The sequence below is a fragment of the Oncorhynchus masou genome, chromosome 9, assembly GCF_036934945.1.
Source record: "Oncorhynchus masou masou isolate Uvic2021 chromosome 9, UVic_Omas_1.1, whole genome shotgun sequence".
NCBI classification, from domain to species: Eukaryota; Metazoa; Chordata; class Actinopteri; order Salmoniformes; family Salmonidae; genus Oncorhynchus; species Oncorhynchus masou.
This window is the reverse complement of record NC_088220.1, coordinates 62,116,659-62,137,365: the sequence shown is the minus strand read 5'-3', so window position 1 is coordinate 62,137,365 and position 20,707 is coordinate 62,116,659. Positions and strand designations below refer to the sequence as shown.

The 20,707-nt window shown below is 43.2% G+C and overlaps 1 protein-coding gene across 2 annotated transcripts in view; it reads left to right on the top strand.

Moving 5' to 3' along the window:
* Window positions 1-20,707, top strand: part of LOC135546404 (LIM domain kinase 1-like) — a 79,828-nt gene that overhangs the window by 1,515 nt on the left and 57,606 nt on the right. The window contains exon 2 of one of the 2 annotated variants that reach the window (XM_064974796.1): window positions 6,057-6,156. In XM_064974796.1, coding sequence (XP_064830868.1) covers window positions 6,057-6,156 — 100 coding nt within the window. Of the gene's footprint in view, window positions 1-6,056; window positions 6,157-12,552; window positions 12,800-20,707 lie in introns of those variants that run through there. The other variant, XM_064974797.1, reaches the window with a different exon arrangement.

Below are 20,707 nucleotides of genomic sequence, written 5' to 3'. Positions count from 1 at the left end.
ACATTGACGCAACAGTGCCTCTTCAACATCAGGAGGCTGAAGAAATTTGTTTTGGCACCTAAAACCCTCACAAACTTTTACAGATGCACAATTGAGAGCATCCTGTCAGGCTGTATCACCGTCCGGTATGGCAATTGCACCGCCCGCAACCGCAGTGCTCACCAGAGGGTGGTACGGTCTGCCCAATGCATCACCGGGGGCAAACTACCTGCCCTCCAGGACACCTACAGCACCCAATGTCACAGGAAGGCCAAAAAGATCATCAAGGACAACAACCACCCGAGCCACTGGCTGTTCACCCCACTATCATCCAGAAGGCGAGGTCAGTACAAGTGCATCAAAGCCGGGACCGCGAGACTAAAAACCAGCTTCAATTTAAGGCCATCAGACTGTTAAACAGCCAGGCAGCTGCCCTATATACTTAGACTTGAAGTAATTGGCCACTTTAATAATGGAACACTAACACTAGTCACTTTAATAATGTTTACATATTTCATATCATATCTCATATGTGTATATACTGTATTCTACTCTAATGCTGCTCCGACATTGCCCATTCATATATTTATATATTCTTAATTCCATTCCTTTAGATTTGTGTGTATTGTTGTGAAATTGTTAGATATTATTGCACTGTTGGAGCTAGAAACACAAATATTTTGCTACACCCGCAATAACATCTGCCAAACATGTGTATGTGACCAATAACATTCAATTTGATTTGATTACAGAATGTTTAGCTCATATCAGCGTGAATGACTGCAACCGAACTCGAGTGTCACCCTTTATCAGAGCTGAGTAAATGTGTGTGCGCCCATACAAGTGTGTGTGTGTGTGCGCTGTGTGTTTGTGCATGCACATGCATAATGTGTGTGTGTGTGCATGCGCGCCTGCCTGCGTCTATGTGAGTTGTGACAGAGACAGGGCATCTGACTAGTGCTGCTGACTCCATGTGTCTGTGTATCAGTTTGTGATGGACTGGAGTCTGGTCCTCTTGAGACGTAGCACCAGCGGTCATCAGGGAAAGCAGATCAGTCAGAGAGAGGCTGGGAGAGGGCCATTAGTGCAGAGTAGATGTGTTGGCCAATACAATCAATACAACTACTCCAGCGCTGACTTCCTAATATTGGACCACTGCAGGGGAAGGGACCCATTGCCCAGCAAATATCTTGTGTGTGTCCCAAATGGCACCCTATCCCATTTATAGTGCACTATATTTTGGAAGTTGAGTATACATAATACTGTCAATGACTTAGGGGAGGCAAATTATATAGCCTACACTATAACATTTGTGAAAAAGAAAAGATCGACCAGATATTTCGCTGCAAGATCAGGTTTCCATTGTAAGATCAGCTGGAGCATTGAACTGCTCTTCCACTAACTGCCAAAGTAATGCAATTTAGAAGATTGTACAATTACGGTAGTCACTCAAATGCATTTCAATTAACAGGTGTGCCTTGTTAAAAGGTAATTTGTGTAATATCTTTCCTTCTTGTATTTGATAAAATCAGTTGTGTTGTAACAAGGTAGGGGAGTATACAGAAGATAGCCCTATTTGGTGAAAGACCAAATCCATATTATGGCAACAACAGCTCAAATAAGCAAAGAGAAACAACAGTCCATCATGGAGGTCAGTCAATCCGGAACATTTCAAGAACTTTGTAAGGGCAGTCGTATAAATCATCAAGTGCTATAATGAAACTGGCTTTCATGAGCACCATCACAGGAAAGGAAGACCCAGAGTTAAGTTCATTAGAGTTACCAGCCTCAGAAATTGCAGCACAAATAAATACTTTAGAGTTCAAGTAACAGACACATCTCAACATCAACTGTTCAGAGGATACTGTGTGAATCAGGCCTTCATGGTCAAATTGTTGCACAGAAACCACTTCTAAAGGACACCAATAATAAGAAGAGACTTGCTTGGGTCAAGAAACACGAGCAATGGACATTAGACAGGTGGAAATCTGTCCTTCGGTCTGATGAGTCCAAATTTTGAGATTTTTGGTTCCAACCGCCATGTCTTTATGAGACGCGAAGTAGGTGAAAGGATGATCTCCGCGTGTGGTTCCCCACCCGTGAAGCATGGAGGAGGAGGTGTGGGGGTGCTTTGCTGGTGACACTGTCAGTGATTTATTTAGAATTCAAGGCACACTTAACCAGCATGGCTACCACAGCATTCTAGATCGATACACCATCCCATCTGCTTAGTGGAACAATCATTTGTTTTTCAACAGGACAATGACCCGTCACACTGGCTGTGTGAGGGCTATATGGTTGTGTGAGGGCTATATGATGAAAAGGGAGAGTGATGGAGTGCTGCATCAGATGACCTGGCCTCCACAATCCCCCGACAACCCACTTGAGATGGTTTGGGATGAGTTGGACAGCAGAGGGAAGGAAAAGCAGTCAACAAGTGCTCGGCATATGTGGGAACTCCTTCAAGGTTATTGGAAAAGCATTCCAGGTGAAGCTGGTTGAGAGAATGCAAAGAGTGTGCCAAGCTGTCATCAAGGCAAAGGGTGGCTACTTTGAAGAATCTCAAATATAAAATATATTTTGATTTGTTTAACACTTTATTGGGTACTACATGATTCCATATGTGTTATTTTATAGTTTTGATGTCTTAACTATTATTCTACAATCCAGACAATAGTAAAAAATAAAGAAAAACATTTGAATGAGTAGGTGTGTCCAAATGCTTAACTGGTACTCTATATAACCAATTTGTCATTACTCATTGTGTATTTATTATTACTTATCTATTATTTTGTAATTTTCTTTCTCTGCATTTTTTGGAAGGACCTGTAAGTAATAATTTCACTGTTCTTCTACACCTGTTGAGTTACAAAGCATGTGACAAATAAAATTACCCCCAAGATGCTAACCTCTCACCATTGACAATAACGAGAGGTTAGCATATCATGGTGGTATGAATTATTACTTGTTAAACAAAATCTCTTTCTCTGAGCAATTATATTATTATAAAAGAACACGATTTCCCAAGTTATTTGTTTTTTACAATATAGCTCAGTATTTGTATTTTTTTATTTTATACAGTCACTATTGGTCATCTTTATTAATGGCGTCAATAATTTTGGACCCCACTATATCTAGGTGTATGTCCCAAATGGCACCTTATTCCCTTTATAGAGCACTCGTTTTGTCCAGGGCCCATAGAACTCTGGTCAAAGTAGTGCACTATATAGGGAAATGTATCCAAACCCTGGTCCTCAAGCACAACAGTACGCCTTAGTGTTGTAGCCCTGGTCAAACACACCTCATTCAGCTCATTGAGGGCCTGATGATTAGTTGACACGTTGAATCAGGTGTGCTTGTCCAGGGTTTCAATAAAAATGTGTACTATTGGGGGTATCCAAGGACCAGGGTTGGGAAACACTGACATAGGGAATAGGGCCCATAGGTCTCTGGTCAAATGTAGTGCATTATATAGGTAATAGGGTGCCATTTGTGATGAAGCCAATAACTTTTTAAGGGCTGCCAAGACCTCTGGAATAAGGTTGAATGGACTCACTGAACCCTAAAATGCAGTGACAAGTCACAATGACAAACGTAAAACGAGGAAACCGATTTATGAAGATCCGAGCACTTTGTGGCAGCTTTCTGGCTCTTGCTCGCTGTTCTCTCGTCTCGCTCTGTCAATATTTCTCTCTGACTCCCTCTCACTCCTTTGCTTTCTCCCCTCTTTCTCTCTCAGATGAAACTTTCCATTGCTCACATATGAACATAATCTTATGTTGTGGTTCATCTTATTCATCCTCTACAAATAAATAGTCATTTTTTTCTAACACCATGTTCCTGTGTGATTACCACATCCACACTTTTCTCATTCTGGATTTACAGGGAAAACAAATGCTCTTGTGGTCATTCTAAACACACGCACACGCACACCTACATCCTCCCACAAGTAAAAGCAGCATAGAATACATTAATGTGGTTCTTCTGTGTTAATCCACCACCCCAAAGCTCTGCTTCTAAGAACTGTAGTAAAAGATAAAAGCCACATTTGCAAAAGCCCCTGAAAATATCCCACATTTCTAACATTCAGCTTATCTTAAATGAGTATAATTTCCCTCCATTATGAAATTTGGTGATTTTGTGCCTTGAAGCTACTGAGGGTCATTTGATGAGAACTATTTTTAGCTGTCTAACTGGTGCTATGGTTTAGTTTGTATAGAAAGTATGTGTCATTTGGCGTCAACAGTAATCTTACATTATTACGTTTGTCTGGCAGTGACATGTGCATTGAACAAAAAAAATCTATTAAGTTAACCAGAAATATAGTTGAAGACTCGCTTTTGAGTACTTGTCAGGCTTTTTAAAGCATTTTCCACTGAAACAGAGCTATCAACCCTTGATCAATAATATATTGACATACTCCATCACCAGTAGTGATAAGTATTCAGACCCCTCGATTCTTTCCACATTTTGTTATGTTACAGCCTTATTCTAAAATGGAATAAATTGTTTCCCCCCCTCATCATTCTACACCCAATACCCCATAATGACAAAGCAAAAAAAAACAGGTTTACATTTTTTTTGTGTGCAAATGTATAAAAATATAAAAACTGAAATATCACATTTAGATAACTATTCAGACCCTTTACTCAGTAATTTGTTGAAGCACCTTTGGCAGTGATTACAGCCTTGAGTTTTCTTGGGTATGACGCTACAAGCGTGGCACATCTGTATTTGGGGAGTTTCTCCCATTTTTCTCTGCAGATCCTCTCAAGCTCTGTCATGTTGGATGAGTTACGTTGCTGCACAGCTATTTTCAGGTCTCTCCAGAGATGTTTGTTCGGGTTCAAGTCCGGGCTCTGGCCGGACCACTCAAGGACATTCAGAGACTTGTCCAGAAGCAAACCCATGCATTGTCTTGGCTGTGTGCTTAGAGTTGTTGTCCTGTTGGAAGGTCAACCTTTGCCCCAGTCTTAGGTCCTGAGTGCTCTGGAGCAGGTTTTCATCAAGGATCTCTCTGTACTTTGCTCTGTTCATCTTTCCCTCGATCCTGACTTGTCTCACAGTCCCTGAAAAACATCCTCATAGCATGATGCTGCCACCATCGCGCATCACCGTAGGGATGGTGCCAGGCGTCCTCCAGACGTGACGCTTGGTATTCAGGCCAAAGAGTTCAATCTTAGTTTTATCAGACCAAAGAATCTGGTTTCTCAAGGTCTGAGAGTCCTTGGTGCCTTTTGTCAAGCTCCAAGCGGGCTGTCGTGCCTTTTACTGGGGAGTGACTTCCTTCTGGGCACTCTACCATGAAGGCCTGATTGGTGTAGTTCTGCAGAGATGGTTGTCCTTCCAGAAGGTTTTCCCATCTTAACTGAGGAATTCTGGAGCCCTGTCAGAGTTACCATTAGATTCTGGAGCCCTTCTCCCCCGATTGCTCAGTTTGGACGGGTTTAGCTCTAGGAAAAGTCTTTTTGGTTCCAAACTTCTCCCATTTAAGAATTATGGAGCCAGTGTGTTCTTGGGGACCTTCAAGGCTGCAGAAATGTTTTGGTACCCTTCCCCAGATCTGTGTCTCGACACAATCCTGTCTATGGACAATTTCTTCGACCTCATGGCTTGGTTTTTGCTCTGACATGCACTGTCAACTGTTGGACCTTATAGACAGGTGTGTGCCTTTTTTCAAATCATGTCCAATCAATTTAATTTACCACAGGAGGATTCCAATTAAGTTGTAGAAACATCTCAAGGTTGATCAATGGAAACAGGATGCACCTGAGCTCAATTTTGAGTCTCATAGCAAAGGGTCTTCATACTTATGTAAATAAGGTATTTCTGTTTTTATTTTGTATAAATTTGCAAACATTTCTGAAATCATTGCTTCTCTTTGTCATTAAGGGGTATTATGTGTAGATTGATGAGGAAAAACATTAATCAATTTTAGAATATGGAAATGTGGAAAAAGGGAAGGGGTCTGAATACTTTCCGAATGCACCGTATATGAGCCATGCAAACTGTGAAGCTAGTGCACATGTTGTCCTTTGATCTGTCCACTAACTGTGTGTGTGTGTCATGTATTGCAGCTGGCAGAAGCTTGCCCGTGTGTGCGGGATGCAGACAACGGATCTATGATGAACAGTATCTCCAGGCACTCAACAATGACTGGCACACTGTATGCTTCAGGTGAGTGCTGCTGTCTCCTCTCACTGATCAGTCAGTCTCTTCTCCTGTCAATCTTTTGACAGACAACTGATGTTCATGCTACTTGTCTTATTCATAATGAGCAGTTTTGGACTTTTTTATTTATTTCGTTTTTACCCCATTTTCTCCCCAATTTCGTGGTATCCAATTGTTTAGTAGCTACTATCTTGTCTCATCGCTACAACTCCCGTACGGGCTCGGGAGAGACGAAGGTTGAAAGTCATGTGTCCTCCGATACACAACCCAACCAAGCCGCACTGCTTCTTAACACAGCGCGCATCCAACCCGGAAGCCAGCCGCACCAATGTGTCGGAGGAAACACCATGCACCTGGCAACCTTGGTTAGCGCGCACTGCACCCGGCCCGCCACAGGAGTCGCTGGTGCGCGATGAGACAAGGATATCCCTACCGGCCAACCCCTCCCTAACCCGGGCGACGCTAGACCAATTGTGCGTCGCCCCACGGACCTCCCGGTCGCGGCCGGTTACGACAGAGCCTGGGCGCAAACCAAGAGTCTCTGGTGGCACAGCTGACGCTGCAGTACAGCGCCCTTGTCCACTGCGCCACCCGGGAGGCCCAACAATGCAGTTTTAAGAAAAAGTGTTAAGGTATTTACTAAATAAACTGAAAAAAAGGAGAAAAAATAAGAACATTTTAAAAAGAACAGTTTTTGGGGTGGCAGGGGAGCCTAGTGGTTAGAGTGTTGGACTTGTAACCGAAAGGTTGCAAGTTCAAATCCCTGAGCTGACAAGGTACAAATCTGTTGTTCTGCCCCTGAACAGGCAGTTAAACCCACTGTTCCTAGGCTGTCATTAAGAATTAGTTCTTAACTGACTTGCCTAGTTAAATAAACAATAAAATAACATTAACGAGGCTATCTATAGGGGATTGTGCGGGATAGGGACAGGTTAGTCGAGGTAATTGAGGTAAGATGTACATGTAGGTAGAGGTAAAATGACTATGCATAGATAATAAACAGCAGTGTAAAAATGGGGGAGGGTCAATGCAAATAGTCTGGGTAGCCATTTGTTTAGCTGTTCAGGAGTCTTACGGCTTGGGGGTAGAAGCTGTTAAGAAGCCTTTTGGACCTAGACTTGGTGCTCTGGTACCGCTTGCCATGCGGTAGCAGAGAGAACCGTTTATGACTAGAGTGTCTGGAGTAATTGGCCATTTTTAGGGCCTTCCTAAGACACCGCCTAGTATAGAGGTCCTGGATGACAGGAAGCTTTGGCCCCAGTGATATGTACTAGGCCGTACGCACTACCCTCTGTAGTGATTTGCGGTTGGAGGCCGAGCAGTTGCCATACCAGGCAGTGATGCAACCAGTCAGGATGCTCTCACCACACTGCCAGGTCTCTGACCTCCTCTGTATGGGATGTCTCATCGTTGGCGGTGATCAGGCCTGTCACTGTGTCATTAATTTGAAGGTGTTATAGTCGTGCTTGGCCGTGCAGTCTTGGGTGAACAGGAAGTACAGAAGGGGACTGAGCACACACACTGAGGAACCCCGTGTTGAGGATTGGCGTGGCAGATGGGTTGTTACCTACCCTTATCACATGGGGGCGGTCCGTCAGGAAGTCCAGTATCCAGTGGCAGAGGGAGGTGTTTCGTCCCAGGGTCCTTAGTGTTGAGCTTTGAGGGCACTATAGTGTTGTGTACAGGCTGAGTAGTGTGTGTCAATGCAATAGATTCCTACCCTGATTCATTCTGCCTACAACATTGTCTTTTGTATAGTTTGTTTTATTTCAGTATGTTACGTGGTGGTAAATGGTTAAATATTGCATTGAATCGATCACAATTGCCACAGTAAAGGGAAATGTTGATAGTGTTAACCGGGAAAACTCTAGAACAGTGGCCACCAACCTTTTCTGAGTCAAGATCACTGTTCTCATTCTGCTAAGTCTGCTAGTGGGGTTTCTCTTTTCTGTGTGGAAAATTGGCCTGGGTGCTTGGTGTTGCGTTAGTGACTCACAGCACTGCTGGATGACACAACGGGAGATCTGAGGATGAGGACATCTGGGTCACTGGAGAGAGGCGAAAAAGGGTTTTTGAGTTTTTTGTGTGCTCGTGCGTTTGTGTGTGACAGTCAGAGAGTATACAGATGGGCCAGAGATGAGAGGGAGAGACACATCTGGCTACTCCACAGTGCTGGCTTTCGATGGGGGGTAAGGGAGGGGGTAGGGTGTGTTTGTGTGTGTGTGTGTGTTCCTAATATATACAGTGCCTTGCGAAAGTATTCGGCCCCCTTGAACTTTGCGACCTTTTGCCACATTTCAGGCTTCAAACATAAAGATATAAAACTGTATTTTTTTGTGAAGAATCAACAACAAGTGGGACACAATCATGAAGTGGAACGACATTTATTGGATATTTCAAACTTTTTTAACAAATCAAAAACTGAAAAATTGGGCGTGCAAAATTATTCAGCCCCCTTAAGTTAATACTTTGTAGCGCCACCTTTTGCTGCGATTACAGCTGTAAGTCGCTTGGGGTATGTTGTTGTTGATTCTTCACACAAAAAATTCTGTTTTATATCTTTATGTTTGAAGCCTGAAATGTGGCAAAAGGTCGCAAAGTTCAAGGGGGCCGAATACTTTCGCAAGGCACTGTATGTTGCGAAGAGGCTAGAACAGAAAAGAGGTCACATTTCTTTCACACAAATGTAATTCACACCTGAGCCCCGTGTGGGTGGAATGTAAGAACTCCTTCTCTACTGAATGTTACTTTGAGAAGACCTGGCTGTCATCGACCCTGTTGGGACATACAAGTCAGACACACGTTTTACCACTACTACAACTGTGTAACTTGTGGCTTGTCGACTTCCACACACTGCCTTTCTGACTTGCATTTCTTTTACCTTTCCTGTCTTCCCTTCACTGTCCTATCAGTTCAATAACACAACAAATAAAAAAACAGTAACTGCTTCCTACAGATAGAATAGCTCAGGGCTAACATGTATGCTGTCACATTCTAATTCTCCCTGTCTGTCTAGAATATGGAGGTAATAGATTTCTGATCCTCCCCTTGGGGAGGGAGGGATTGTCATGGTAAAGGAAAAAGGGGGGGTTAAGATGGCTTTCCTGATCTGAGACGTCTATTGAAAGCCGCCTGCGTCCCCCTACTCCCCCCAAGCAACACAGAAGGAAAAAGAGGGTTCGGGCTAAACATAAGAAAATCACGAAAACACACTCCAACCATCCCGTCAGCTAGTTGGTCCCCAAGTAGAACTGAAAGCTCAGTGAGTGCTAGAATGGCAGATAAAAATAAACTAAATGGGGGAAAATAGCTGGAATGGATTATTTGGAGGCTGTTGGGATTCTCAGGGGTGGAAAAACTCCATGGTCCTCACAGAACGCCAGTTGTGTGTGTGTGTGTGTGCGCTGTTCAGAGCCAGTGGCAGCAGGAACAGCAGCTTCATGGGAAAATACTGTGGCGCTCTCACGGAGCAACCTGTTCCTATTAGTCAATCCTCCTCCAACTCTCTCAGCATGGGGCAGTCCCAGGGCTCACCATGAGAAACCAGAGACCACAAAGCCTACCGCTCAGAACCATGCGTTTAGCTTTATTGAGTTTTCATTCATGCTTTTAACAGCCGGTAAGGAGATTTTGCTGTTGACCCCACTCCCAGAACTCAGAGAGAGGCGTTTTATGTTACAATCGATGATAGAGTCCAGTTTACAAGTTTCCTTCTGGTAGTGTACTGAGTCTGTTAGGCAGGCATCCATGGCATTGACTGATGTTTCGGTTCTCCCTCAAGAATTGGATCTCTACTACTTGACTCTTTGGATGGCCCTCAGTGGAAGGACTTTAACCGGTTATGGCTGCGATCCCCGTACAGGGACCAACATCAGGGGAAATTTCTGAGTGACAACTAAAAATACAACTTCGTAACATTAAACATTCTTGAAAATGCAAGTGTCTTACACCCTTCAAAAGAATAGAATCATGGTAATCAAACTACGTTTTCCAATTTTAAAATAGCTATTACAGAGAACAAATCCCATGCTTTTGTTTGAGAAGAGCAATCAAGAACAGAAACATTTTCCGCTATGACAGTTTTTACACATTCACATCTGAAGGTAAAATTATGACTTACATTCTGATATCTTGCTCTTACTTCTCTTCTTGAGTGTCCCATTGATCAAATGAAGTGCCGTTTTCTTTGATAAAATCCATTTTTATAGCCTAAATCAAAACATGTTGTAAACTGTTTGTGCCGTGAATTCCATCTCTATCAATTTTTTACGGAGCATTCGGCGTGATTCGCCCATGTAAACAATCGTTTATCTAGCCATGGTGGGTTTCAGTGCATTCCTCTGGATGTTTGCAACACACCCAAATAACATTTTTTTTTTTTGCGGGTAGTATTGACCGAAGTGAGCTGATTTGAAGATAACGATAAATGACTACCTTACGCACCAATAATTTTAACGAAGCTTCATTGTTTGACTATATTTCTGCCCAATGACCACTGATCTTCTTGAAATCTAGCTGGGTAGATAGCCAATGAGCTGAGGTAAACGCCAGTATGTAATGGTTTGTTTTTGGACTACAATTCCTTGGTTGTAATCGCACGCACAGGGAACTCCATTCTCGCCTTGACGATCAGAGGAGTTGCTGTAAGGCTTTTTACGCGCAGCTGTATTTCGGAAAGTTGTAGTTTCAGCGATTTCATTGAAGATATCATGGCGAATACTTCATGTAAAGCGAAGTCAAACTCTAAAGTAAAAGTGAAACTGAGACAGATTTTTGTGTTTGAGGAATCTTTGAGTGTTATGATTCAAATGAACTGAGGAGCTGTTTCTGCAAGGACAGGACGTACTTCTGGACTTCTGCCGTTTTATGAAATATAAAAATATTATTGTTTACATACTCATTCATAGGAGTTATCATTTCATGGTCTATCAAAAGTCAGACAAATGATATTCTCTTGAGAGAGTGAGGTCCTGTAACTGTTTCTGCCAGCTTGCTCTGCTGCCCCCAATGGCAAAAAAACAGACAGCAAGCTCTGTTGTTGTGTCAGCACATTGGTAACCCTGCAGGTCACACACACAAATACTATACAGTACTGTACTGTACAGTACTGCCACACGGATGACCCAGGTTCAATCAATACCTGGCTGGTCAGACATGTATGCTCATACAGTATATGCACACAGACACACACACTAACACACTCCTGTACACACACACACTCCTCCAAGGCTGAAAGAAGTCAATTTCTCAAGGACATGCAACAGAAACCCCCCAGAGCCTTTCCTTTCTTAAGGCACATTCTTCTCTCTCTCTCTCTCTCTCTCTCTCTCTCTCTCGCTCTGCCTCTCATTTCTGTTTCTCTTTCTCTCTGTCTCTGTTTTTCTCTCTTTGTCTCTGCCTCTTTAAGAATGAGGACTCACCTTATGGTGTATGGCTATTTCATCATTGTAAATAGCCATACACCATATTTATAACCACTAGACTTATCTTAAAAGATGTGCCAGAAGGGAGTTAGAAAGAGGATTCTGTTCGTTGCATGGCCTTAAATATCAGTGTGTTATTTTTCATATTACTGATGTGGTATAATGGTGCTCATGTGACATGATCTGTCGTAACTGATGGATAGCACAGCAGATTAAATCCTTAACAAAACATGATGATGTATTATATAATAGTGTATACTATAGCTGTACTGTATGGCTCTGTGGCAACTATTTAAGACACCCACTCTCTTTGCTTTGAATTGTTAGGCTCTGTGGCCTTTCCCTCCTGACCATGCTGCTGATGTGAAACTTGTGTTTTGAAAGTAGGGATTTGGTAGGAGGATCAGTAAGGAAGTGAAACTTGAAAGTACCAGTGCTAGACTAGTATGCTCATCCTCATAGGTCTGTTCTGTGTCCTGCCTAAAACATTTTCTTTCTGTGCTGCGGTAGCTACAAGGTTGCCCACAGAGGCTCTTAACAAAGAGACACCATTTCCTTTGTAAAGATCACCTGAATTAGGATTCCTATTAGGACACAGACTCCTCTTCAAGGATCGTCTTAATTGGCTAAAGGAAATGTTATCTCCTTCTAAACCATCACCTGATTCGCCGAGGGGCTTCCGTCTCCTCTCTCCTCCATCCAAAATGGAATGGAACCAGAGTCGCAGGAAAAGGTTGGTAAACTGAAACAGAAACTGTTAAGGGGTTTTAATCGATCTGCTAGCCTGTATTGTCTTTGATGAATAGGATATGTGTTTGTGTGCTGTAGTTAGCTGGCTGTGAGAAACCAGTTGTATTTGACTGAGGCCAGGGATGAAGGGAGGGAAGGGAAAGGCTATGATGTCACAGGGTCACCACTACTCCCAAAGGAAGCTGGGAGAGCGAGGGCAGGGACAGGAAACACATGACTAAAAAAGAAAAAAAGAGGCACCAGAATGCAGCTGCAGTGTGAGAGAAAGAGAGGAAGATATTCATGGTTGTGACAGTGCTGCTGTGTGGTGGTGTGGTTTAGTAGCGGAAGGTTTCCTCTCTACTCTATAGATTATCTGTTCAATACGCTGCTGTTAAGATGAGCCTGTTTCCTGACTGTCATAGCAAGGCCTTGTCTCTGAAGGGAGACATGTTACGAAGGGACCAGCGAAACAGGAATCACATCAAGGGCAAGAAGTAAGTCCTTTTGTTGGATGGATGTACGTAAAGGCTCGGATGGGCAGTTGTGTGGTCTGTAGTGGAGTCGTTGGGGTACTTGGTTCCTCTTGGTTGCAGTTCCAGAACTATGTTCCTGTATTTCTACATCTATTGAAACAACTTGCTTAAAATTCGCAGTTTAGTTATGAATACCGTTCACTCGACGAGAGTTGGATGTATTTGCTTACTAATGGAGAAGTGATAGCAGATAGCATGTTAGCATCACAGACTAGACCGAAGGGTGGTTTGGGTGGGCCTGTGAAATCACTTCCTTATTTTTAAACCTTGTTTCCATGTCTGCTTTTCTCACTTTCGTGACCAGAAATATTACAGATGACTTAGCCTGACAAGCATTGTTCAAATTCATTCTGGACTATGTGTTTATGAACTTAGACCATGTCTCTACTGTGTGTCCCTTTAATGTGACAGTATGTGTTTACTGATGTGGTGCTCTATACAATCTTTTTTTGTTTGTCTACCCCTCACCCAGTGTGCAGAAGTGTACATTGTCGAGTCTAGTACACACGTTGACTGTATTCAGGCTGTCACAGTACTGACTCTCCCTCACTCTGCCTGTGTCTCTCTAACTCCCCATGTCTGACTTTGATCATAACTCCTTGTCCACCCTAAGCATGATTTCCCAGCCTCTCTGCTATGTGACTGCTCTGTTTGCAGTGTGTCAGGCTCTATGTAGCCTGGGTGCAGTGTACAGAGAGTACGCCACAGTATGAATCAACTAGATTAGGGATGTAGAGAAGCTTTCAGTGTCGCTGTGATACAGTGCTCCGCCTGTGTTCACTGACTCCAGCTTTTCTCTCTGTATGTGTGTGCCTGCCTTGTGAGTTGTCAGATAAGCATGTTATCCAACGACAGGCAGACCCTCTTAGGGGAAATTGGTCACAATTTATAAATAGCGGGTCCTATAATCACAAAGCTGTGAATGGGTGTCTTCCATGGCTTTTGGAGAATACTATGGTGAACTGTAGCTTATGAGTTATTTTTTTTGTTTACATAAAGCAGACTTCACACATGTTGTTTAAATACTCTTTTCCATTGTCACTTTCTCATCATATGATGCAAAGTGAATAATGCAGGACAGAGTTCTGTATTTTGAAATGTAATTATCTTAAACTTGATTGCTGACATGCAAAACATTTGGGACGATATCAACATTGGCTAATGAAACAAATACCAAAATATAGTTTTTTTTGTGGAGTTTTCCTTTAGTGTGTGATTGAGGAGGCGAAATTAAGTGTGGTTGGAATGTTCATAATAGTGAGCATTTGCAAGCTGTGTGCAGGAGCTTCCTCATTTAAATCACATCATACACTCTGATACAACAGGTGCATTCCTTTTGAAGCAGACACGAATACTCAGAATAGGAGCCGAAACCTGATCAGATCATAAAATGTACACCTCCATGTACAGTACAATAAATCCCCTTCTATACATTTCTGTGTGACATTGATATTGTAAGGTTATGAAACTATACTTTATGTAAGGTGTCTACTTTAGATGTAACTGAATGTGGTATTGTTTCAGTGATAGTTAACACCAGGCAGAAAGTAATGGATGTGTTGTTAGCCACCTTAAAATGGTTGCGGGAGGAGAAGAGAAGAGGAGAGGAGAGGAGAGGAGAGGAGAGGAGAGGAGAAAGTGAGTGGAGGAGAGGTGAGAGCAGAGGGATGAGATGGGTGGAGGGTAAGTGAGTGGAGGAGAGGTGAGAGCAGAGGGATGAGATGGGTGGAGGGTAAGTGAGTGGAGGAGAGGTGAGAGCAGAGGGATGAGATGGGTGGAGGGTAAGTGAGTGGAGGAGAGGTGAGAGCAGAGGGATGAGATGGGTGGAGGGTAAGTGAGTGGAGGAGAGAGGAGAAGATAAAGTGGAACAGAGGAGAGGAGATCACGCGTACAGCAGGTGTGTGGGAAGACAGTAACCTGGTTTATACTAAGACAACCAATGTCATCATCAGAGAGGCTGAAGAAATTAAACATCACATCCTCCCGACAGGATTAAATCTGCCTGACTCCCCCGGCTCACCGGCCTGCTCTGTATTTCATCTCTGTATTTCATCTCTGTGTTTCATCTCTGTGTTTCATTTCTGTAGAGCAGCAGGAGGAACAGGCTGTGTACAAATGAAAGGCTGTCGAGGACGGATGTGGAGATTTGTTAGACAGATGTTGAGTAAAGGAGGAAGGGAAATGACTCTTAAAGGGTGAACACTGGGTGCTTCTCCTTTCTCCTCCCTCCTTCCCCTCTTTCCTCTCCTTCTCTTCATCCTCCATCACTCTATCACCATTTTCTTTTCTCTCTTCAACCTCCTCCTCCATCATTCAATCACCCATTTTTCTCCTCCTCTGCTATTACTCTCTGTCATCCTTTTATCTAGTTGTCCTTGAGGAGCTTGTAGGGGTCAGAGACAATGTCTGTTTCCTTTCTCTGGCTTTTCTCACCTGAATATATTATATTAGTCCAGAGCAAATTCCAAATAAATTATTTGGTTAGCTTTTGGCTTATCTCCTAGCCTAGGCCTAGCTTTCCCCACAGTTCTTATCTCTAGGGCCAATGGCTAGCTTTGGCAGTTGCAGCTGGCTATTCTTAGGGCTCTGGTTGTGGCTATGGCTGCTCAGTGAAGTGACCTGTCCTGATTTGTCATAGACGCTTGCTAAAGAACCTTCATGAGCAAGCCTTCCTTCATGACAGGCCTCTGTAAAATGGTATAGAATCAGCTTGATCCCCTCTGTCAAAGACTCTTGGACCTTCGTTTTTGATATTTTCAGTGGTATTGTTAACAAACACACCCCCATAAAGAAAATTAGAATAAAAACCAGGTTCAGCCCCTGGTTTGACCGTGATCTTGCAGAGTTACTCCACCTCAAGAATTGCATTTGGCAAAAGGCTCGGCACACGCATACTCAGACTGACTGGATCAGCCTGAGAAATAAGTGCACTCAACCTATCCGGGAAGGCCAAAGTTAGTTACTTTAAAGTTCTCTCTCTGTGGGTCTAACCCAAAGAAGTTCTGGAAAACGGTTAAAGACCTGGAAAATAAACCATCCTCCTCACAGCTGCCCATGTCCCTTAAAGTTGATGATGTGGTTGTTACTGACAAGGAGCACATGGCTGAGCTCTTTAATCACCACTTCATTAAATCAGGATTCCTATTTGACTCAGCCATGCCTCCTTGCCCGTCCAACATCTCCTCATCTCCCCACCCCTTCTAATGCAACTATCCCCGATGCTTCTCTCTCTTTTCCCCTGCCCCGCTAGGCAGTCACTAAGTCTGAGGTGCTAGAGGAGCTCCTGAAACTTGACCCCAATGGTTTAGATGGTTTGGACCATTTCTTCTTTAAGGTTGCTGCCCCGATCATCGCCAAGCCATCTCCAAACTTTTTATCCTGTTTCTCCTTTCTGGGGAGGTTCCCATTGCTTGGAAGGCAGCCACGGTTTGTCCTTTATTTAAAGGGGAGATCAAGCTGATCCTAACTGTTATAGGCCTATTTCTATTTTGTCGTGTTTATCAAAAGTGTTGGAAAAACTTTCTTGATGTCTATAGTATTCTCTCTGGTATGCAATCTGGTTTCTGCTCAGATTATGGATGTGTCACTGTAACCTTAAAGGTCCTCAATGATGTCACCATTGCCCTTGATTCTAAGAAATGTTGTGCTGTTATTTTTATTGACTTGGCCAAAGCTTTTGATACGGTAGACCATTCCATTTTTGTGGGCCGGCTAAGGAATATTGGTGTCTCTGAGGTGTCTTAGGTAGTTAGCAAACCAGGCCAATCTCAAAGAGTGCAGTCTAATAAAGTCGGAAAATCTGCTGTCTCAGCCACTGCCTGTCACCAAGGGAGTACCCCAAGGCTCAATCCTAGGCCCACACTCGTCTCAATTTACATCAACAACATAGCTCAGGCAGTAGGAAGCTCTCTCGTCCATTTATATACAGATGATAGTCTTCTACTCAGCTGGCCCCTCTCCGGATTTTGTGTTAAATGCTCTACAACAAAGCTTTTTTAGTGTCCAACAAGCTTTCTCTACCCTTAATCTTGTTCTGAACACCTCCAAAACAAAGGTCATGTGGTTTGGTAAGAAGAATGCCCCTCTCCCCACAGGTGTGATTACTACCTCTGAGGGTTTAGAGTTTGAGGTAGTCACCGCATACAAGTACTTGGGAGTATGGCTAGACAGTACACTGTCCTTCTCTCAGCACATATCAAAGTTGCAGGCTAAAGTTAAATCTATACTTGGTTTCCTCTATCGTAATCAATCCTCTTTCACCCCAGCTGCCAAACCTATCCTGATTCAGATGACCATCCTACCCATGCTAGATTACGGAGACATCATTTATAGATCAGCAGGTAAGGGTGCTCTCCAGCGGCTAGATGTTCTTTACCATTCGGCCTTCAGATTTGCCGCCAATGCTCCTTATAGGACACATCACTGCACTCTATACACCTCTGTAAACTGGTAATCTCTGTATTTTTTTTACCTTTATTTTACTAGGCAAGTCAGTTAAGAACAAATTCTTATTTTCAATGACGGCCTCGGAACAGTGGGTTAACTGCCTGATCAGGGGCAGAACGACAGATTTGTACCTTGTCAGCTCGGGGATTCAAACTTGCAACCTTTTGGTTACTAGTCCAACGCTCTAACCACTAGGCTACCCTGCCGCCCCAGGACCCACTGGTTGATGCTTATTTATAAAACACTCTTAGGCCTCACTCCCCCCTATCTGTGATACCTACTGCAGCCTTCATCCTACACATACAATACCCGTTCTGCCAGTCACATTCTATTAAAGGTCCCCAAAGCACACACATCCCTGAGTCTCGTCTTTTCAGTTCGCTGCAGCTAGCGACTGGAACGAGCTGCAACAAACACTCAAACTGGAAGTTTTATCTCAATCTCTTCATTCAAAGACTCAATCATAGACACTTTTACAGACAGTTGTGGCTGCTTTGCGTGATGTTTTGTCGTCTCTACCTTCTTGCCCTTTGTGCTGTTGTCTGTGCCCAATAATGTTTGTACCATGTTTTGTGCTGCTACCATGTTGTGTTGCTACCATGCTGTGTTGCCATGTGTTGCTTCCTTGCTATGTTGTTGTCTTAGGTTTCTCTTTATGTAGTGTTGTCTCTCTTGTCGTGATGTGTGTTTTGTCCTATATTTATGTTATTTATTTATTTTAATCCCAGGCCTCTGTCCCCGCAGGAGGTCTTTTGCCTTTTGGTAGGCCGTCATTGTAAATAAGAATTTGTTCTTAACTGACTTGCCTTGTTAAGTTAAAAAAATACAAAAATGGCTCAGGGCTAGCTTGCTCGAGAGCTCCTTATAAAATGGTCGACTTCAGGAATTCATCTGGTTTGTGGATTTAGGGATTATTGAGGAAATTGTTCTCAAATCATCAAGTGCTGCCAGGTTTATCCCCCCTCCCACTCGGTTTTTAGACTGAGATCATTGAATGACATTGTGTCTCTGATCTGACTCCAGAACCAAGAACACACACTTCTGTTTAATAAAGTGTTTTTGCACACCGACTAACTTTCCATTGTTAATCTGACATTTACAAAGGAAAAGGGAGTCTGTCTATACATGTAGGTTCTTTCTTTTGATTAAAATCCCACTCCCAAGCTTTAAACTTTTGGCCTTGTAATACAAGCCCTTTATCAGACTTCCAGAAATGATATTTGACCTCCCTTATCCCAGTGTTACAGATATAGAATGTATTCACTATTTCACTTCTACACCTTTTCATTCACTTTACCAGTTATATCAGTCCAACATTGCCCAACATCCAGGACTCAACATATTTGTATGCCGAACACAAAAAGTTGTACTTTTACTTCTATACATTGTGGTCCTCTGAACAGTGATTACTCACTGATACTAGGACAGGACCAGAGGCCAATATTGTTGGCACCTGATAGTCTCCATCACTCATGTCTTGTTTTGCCCGTGGTCGTGGAACATTGAAGAATGACCGGCCATTCTCTTTTTCCAGTCCAGTCTGCCCCAGACAGACAGAATGTGCATAGATAGCTTTGCTGAAAGCCATACAAACACAGGGTTTAGCGAGCACAAAGGAAACTGCCTCCATCTACACTATTCACCCCCAGCCGCCACACTATTTACCCCCCAGCATACAGCCACCACACAGCTCCGTTACCTGCAATGCCCCTGCTTAATAGACCAATAGACTGCCGGTGCTACAACAAAAACTGTTCCCCATTGACAAAAGCTACCGGGTGTTCAGCAGCCATCTTAGAACTCAACCCAGCCAACCACTGTTTTTTTTCCACCACATGAAAATGCACAGACGATATTTTCCCTGGTCTTTTTGTTCTTGAGAGCTGGGGATGGCTGACACAGGGATAGCTGAGCCCGGCACTGAGAGGGTTTATGCCTGCTCTTTGCTGAGCTTGCATTTGCAGGGGAGGGGTTTCGGCCTGTGTCTGATTGGCTATGGGATTTCCTGGGAGGATTTGAAAACACCCAATGGGGAGGGGCCACCGAGAGGATTAGGTCATGCTTTTTCTGTGAGGGGAGTGACATCATGGTCTGGGAACTGCTTTGCCCTGGGGTGAAGGGTGTCTGGGGAGACGGCAACGAAGGAATGATAAAGAAGAGCGGAATGACAATAAGGGGGTGCAGAGAGGGGGAGGTTGGTTGGGATTGTGATGAATGTGTCTCATTTTGTTGGTTGTCACCCTTGTGTGGGTCTCTCTCTCTCACTCACTCACTCACTCACTCACTCACTCACTCTTTTTTTTGTTCCACTGAAGAAGATTGGTAGAACTTGGCCCCCTGCCAGGAATTCCCCCCTCTATCCCTGTCTTGGTATTCCCTTCCAGTGGAAACGTTACTGGCTTGTTGACAAGATGTGAACAGGAGAGGTGTCTCCCTGGTCTCCCTGATGCTGTCGTTTCCTCATCTTGTTTTCCATTACATACTCTGTCGCTCTCTCTGTATATCTTTCTCTCTCATTCTTTCTCTTTCTCGGCCCCCTCTCATAAGACTTAGGTCATATTTCCTCATAGTCACATGCTTGGTGTGGGTTGCAGTCTTGCCGGCAATACCCACTCACAACAACAGCAAGCACTGTATGTAATATAGACACAAATTACCAAGCACCGGATGTAATATAGACACAAATTACATTTTAGATACTAATCAACCAACTGATTTAAAAACAAATTGTAATTTGTTTATAAAATACATCAGCATTCAATAGACATGCTAACTAATGAATCATGTTGTCTCATTTCTTTAGTGCAATTTATTGCTCGTTCAACTGTGGATTGTGGAATATTGATTTATTGACCACACGGTTTACTGTATGTCTGACATCTTTTAGATGTATGGAACTGGACAGAGGATGGATCATTGGACACACAAAATAGATTATTCTGTGTTGTGTGAGAGAGAAATGGGAGGCTACATGTGTGGCACATGATTTCTTGCTCTTTTCATAATGCTACATCCTAAAAAATATTTAAACCTTAAAATCGGTCAACGCCTTGTTGGAAGATCTCTCCTGTTGTCCTCTCCTCCCCTGCCCAGTACAGAGAGCCCTTCCTGTAGACATGACCCACTTCCTTCAGAGGTGTCTCTGCCCATGTCATACCATGACCTCTGTCATCCAGACAGGGAGAAAGGATGGTGAGACTGACATTTTGAAGAGTCCCACCAGAGAGTTTGATTGTTACATAGACTGTCTTTTAGGTTACCGTGAACATTTTATAGTTTGCACGGTTGTCTTGTGATGCCAATTTTTGTATTGAAATGTCATCTCAAGCAATACTCCAACTGATGTGAGGGGTTATCAGTGGAATCAACACATTGTATGTGATGTGAGTGCTGCAGTAACATTAATCCTAGAAACAGAAAAAA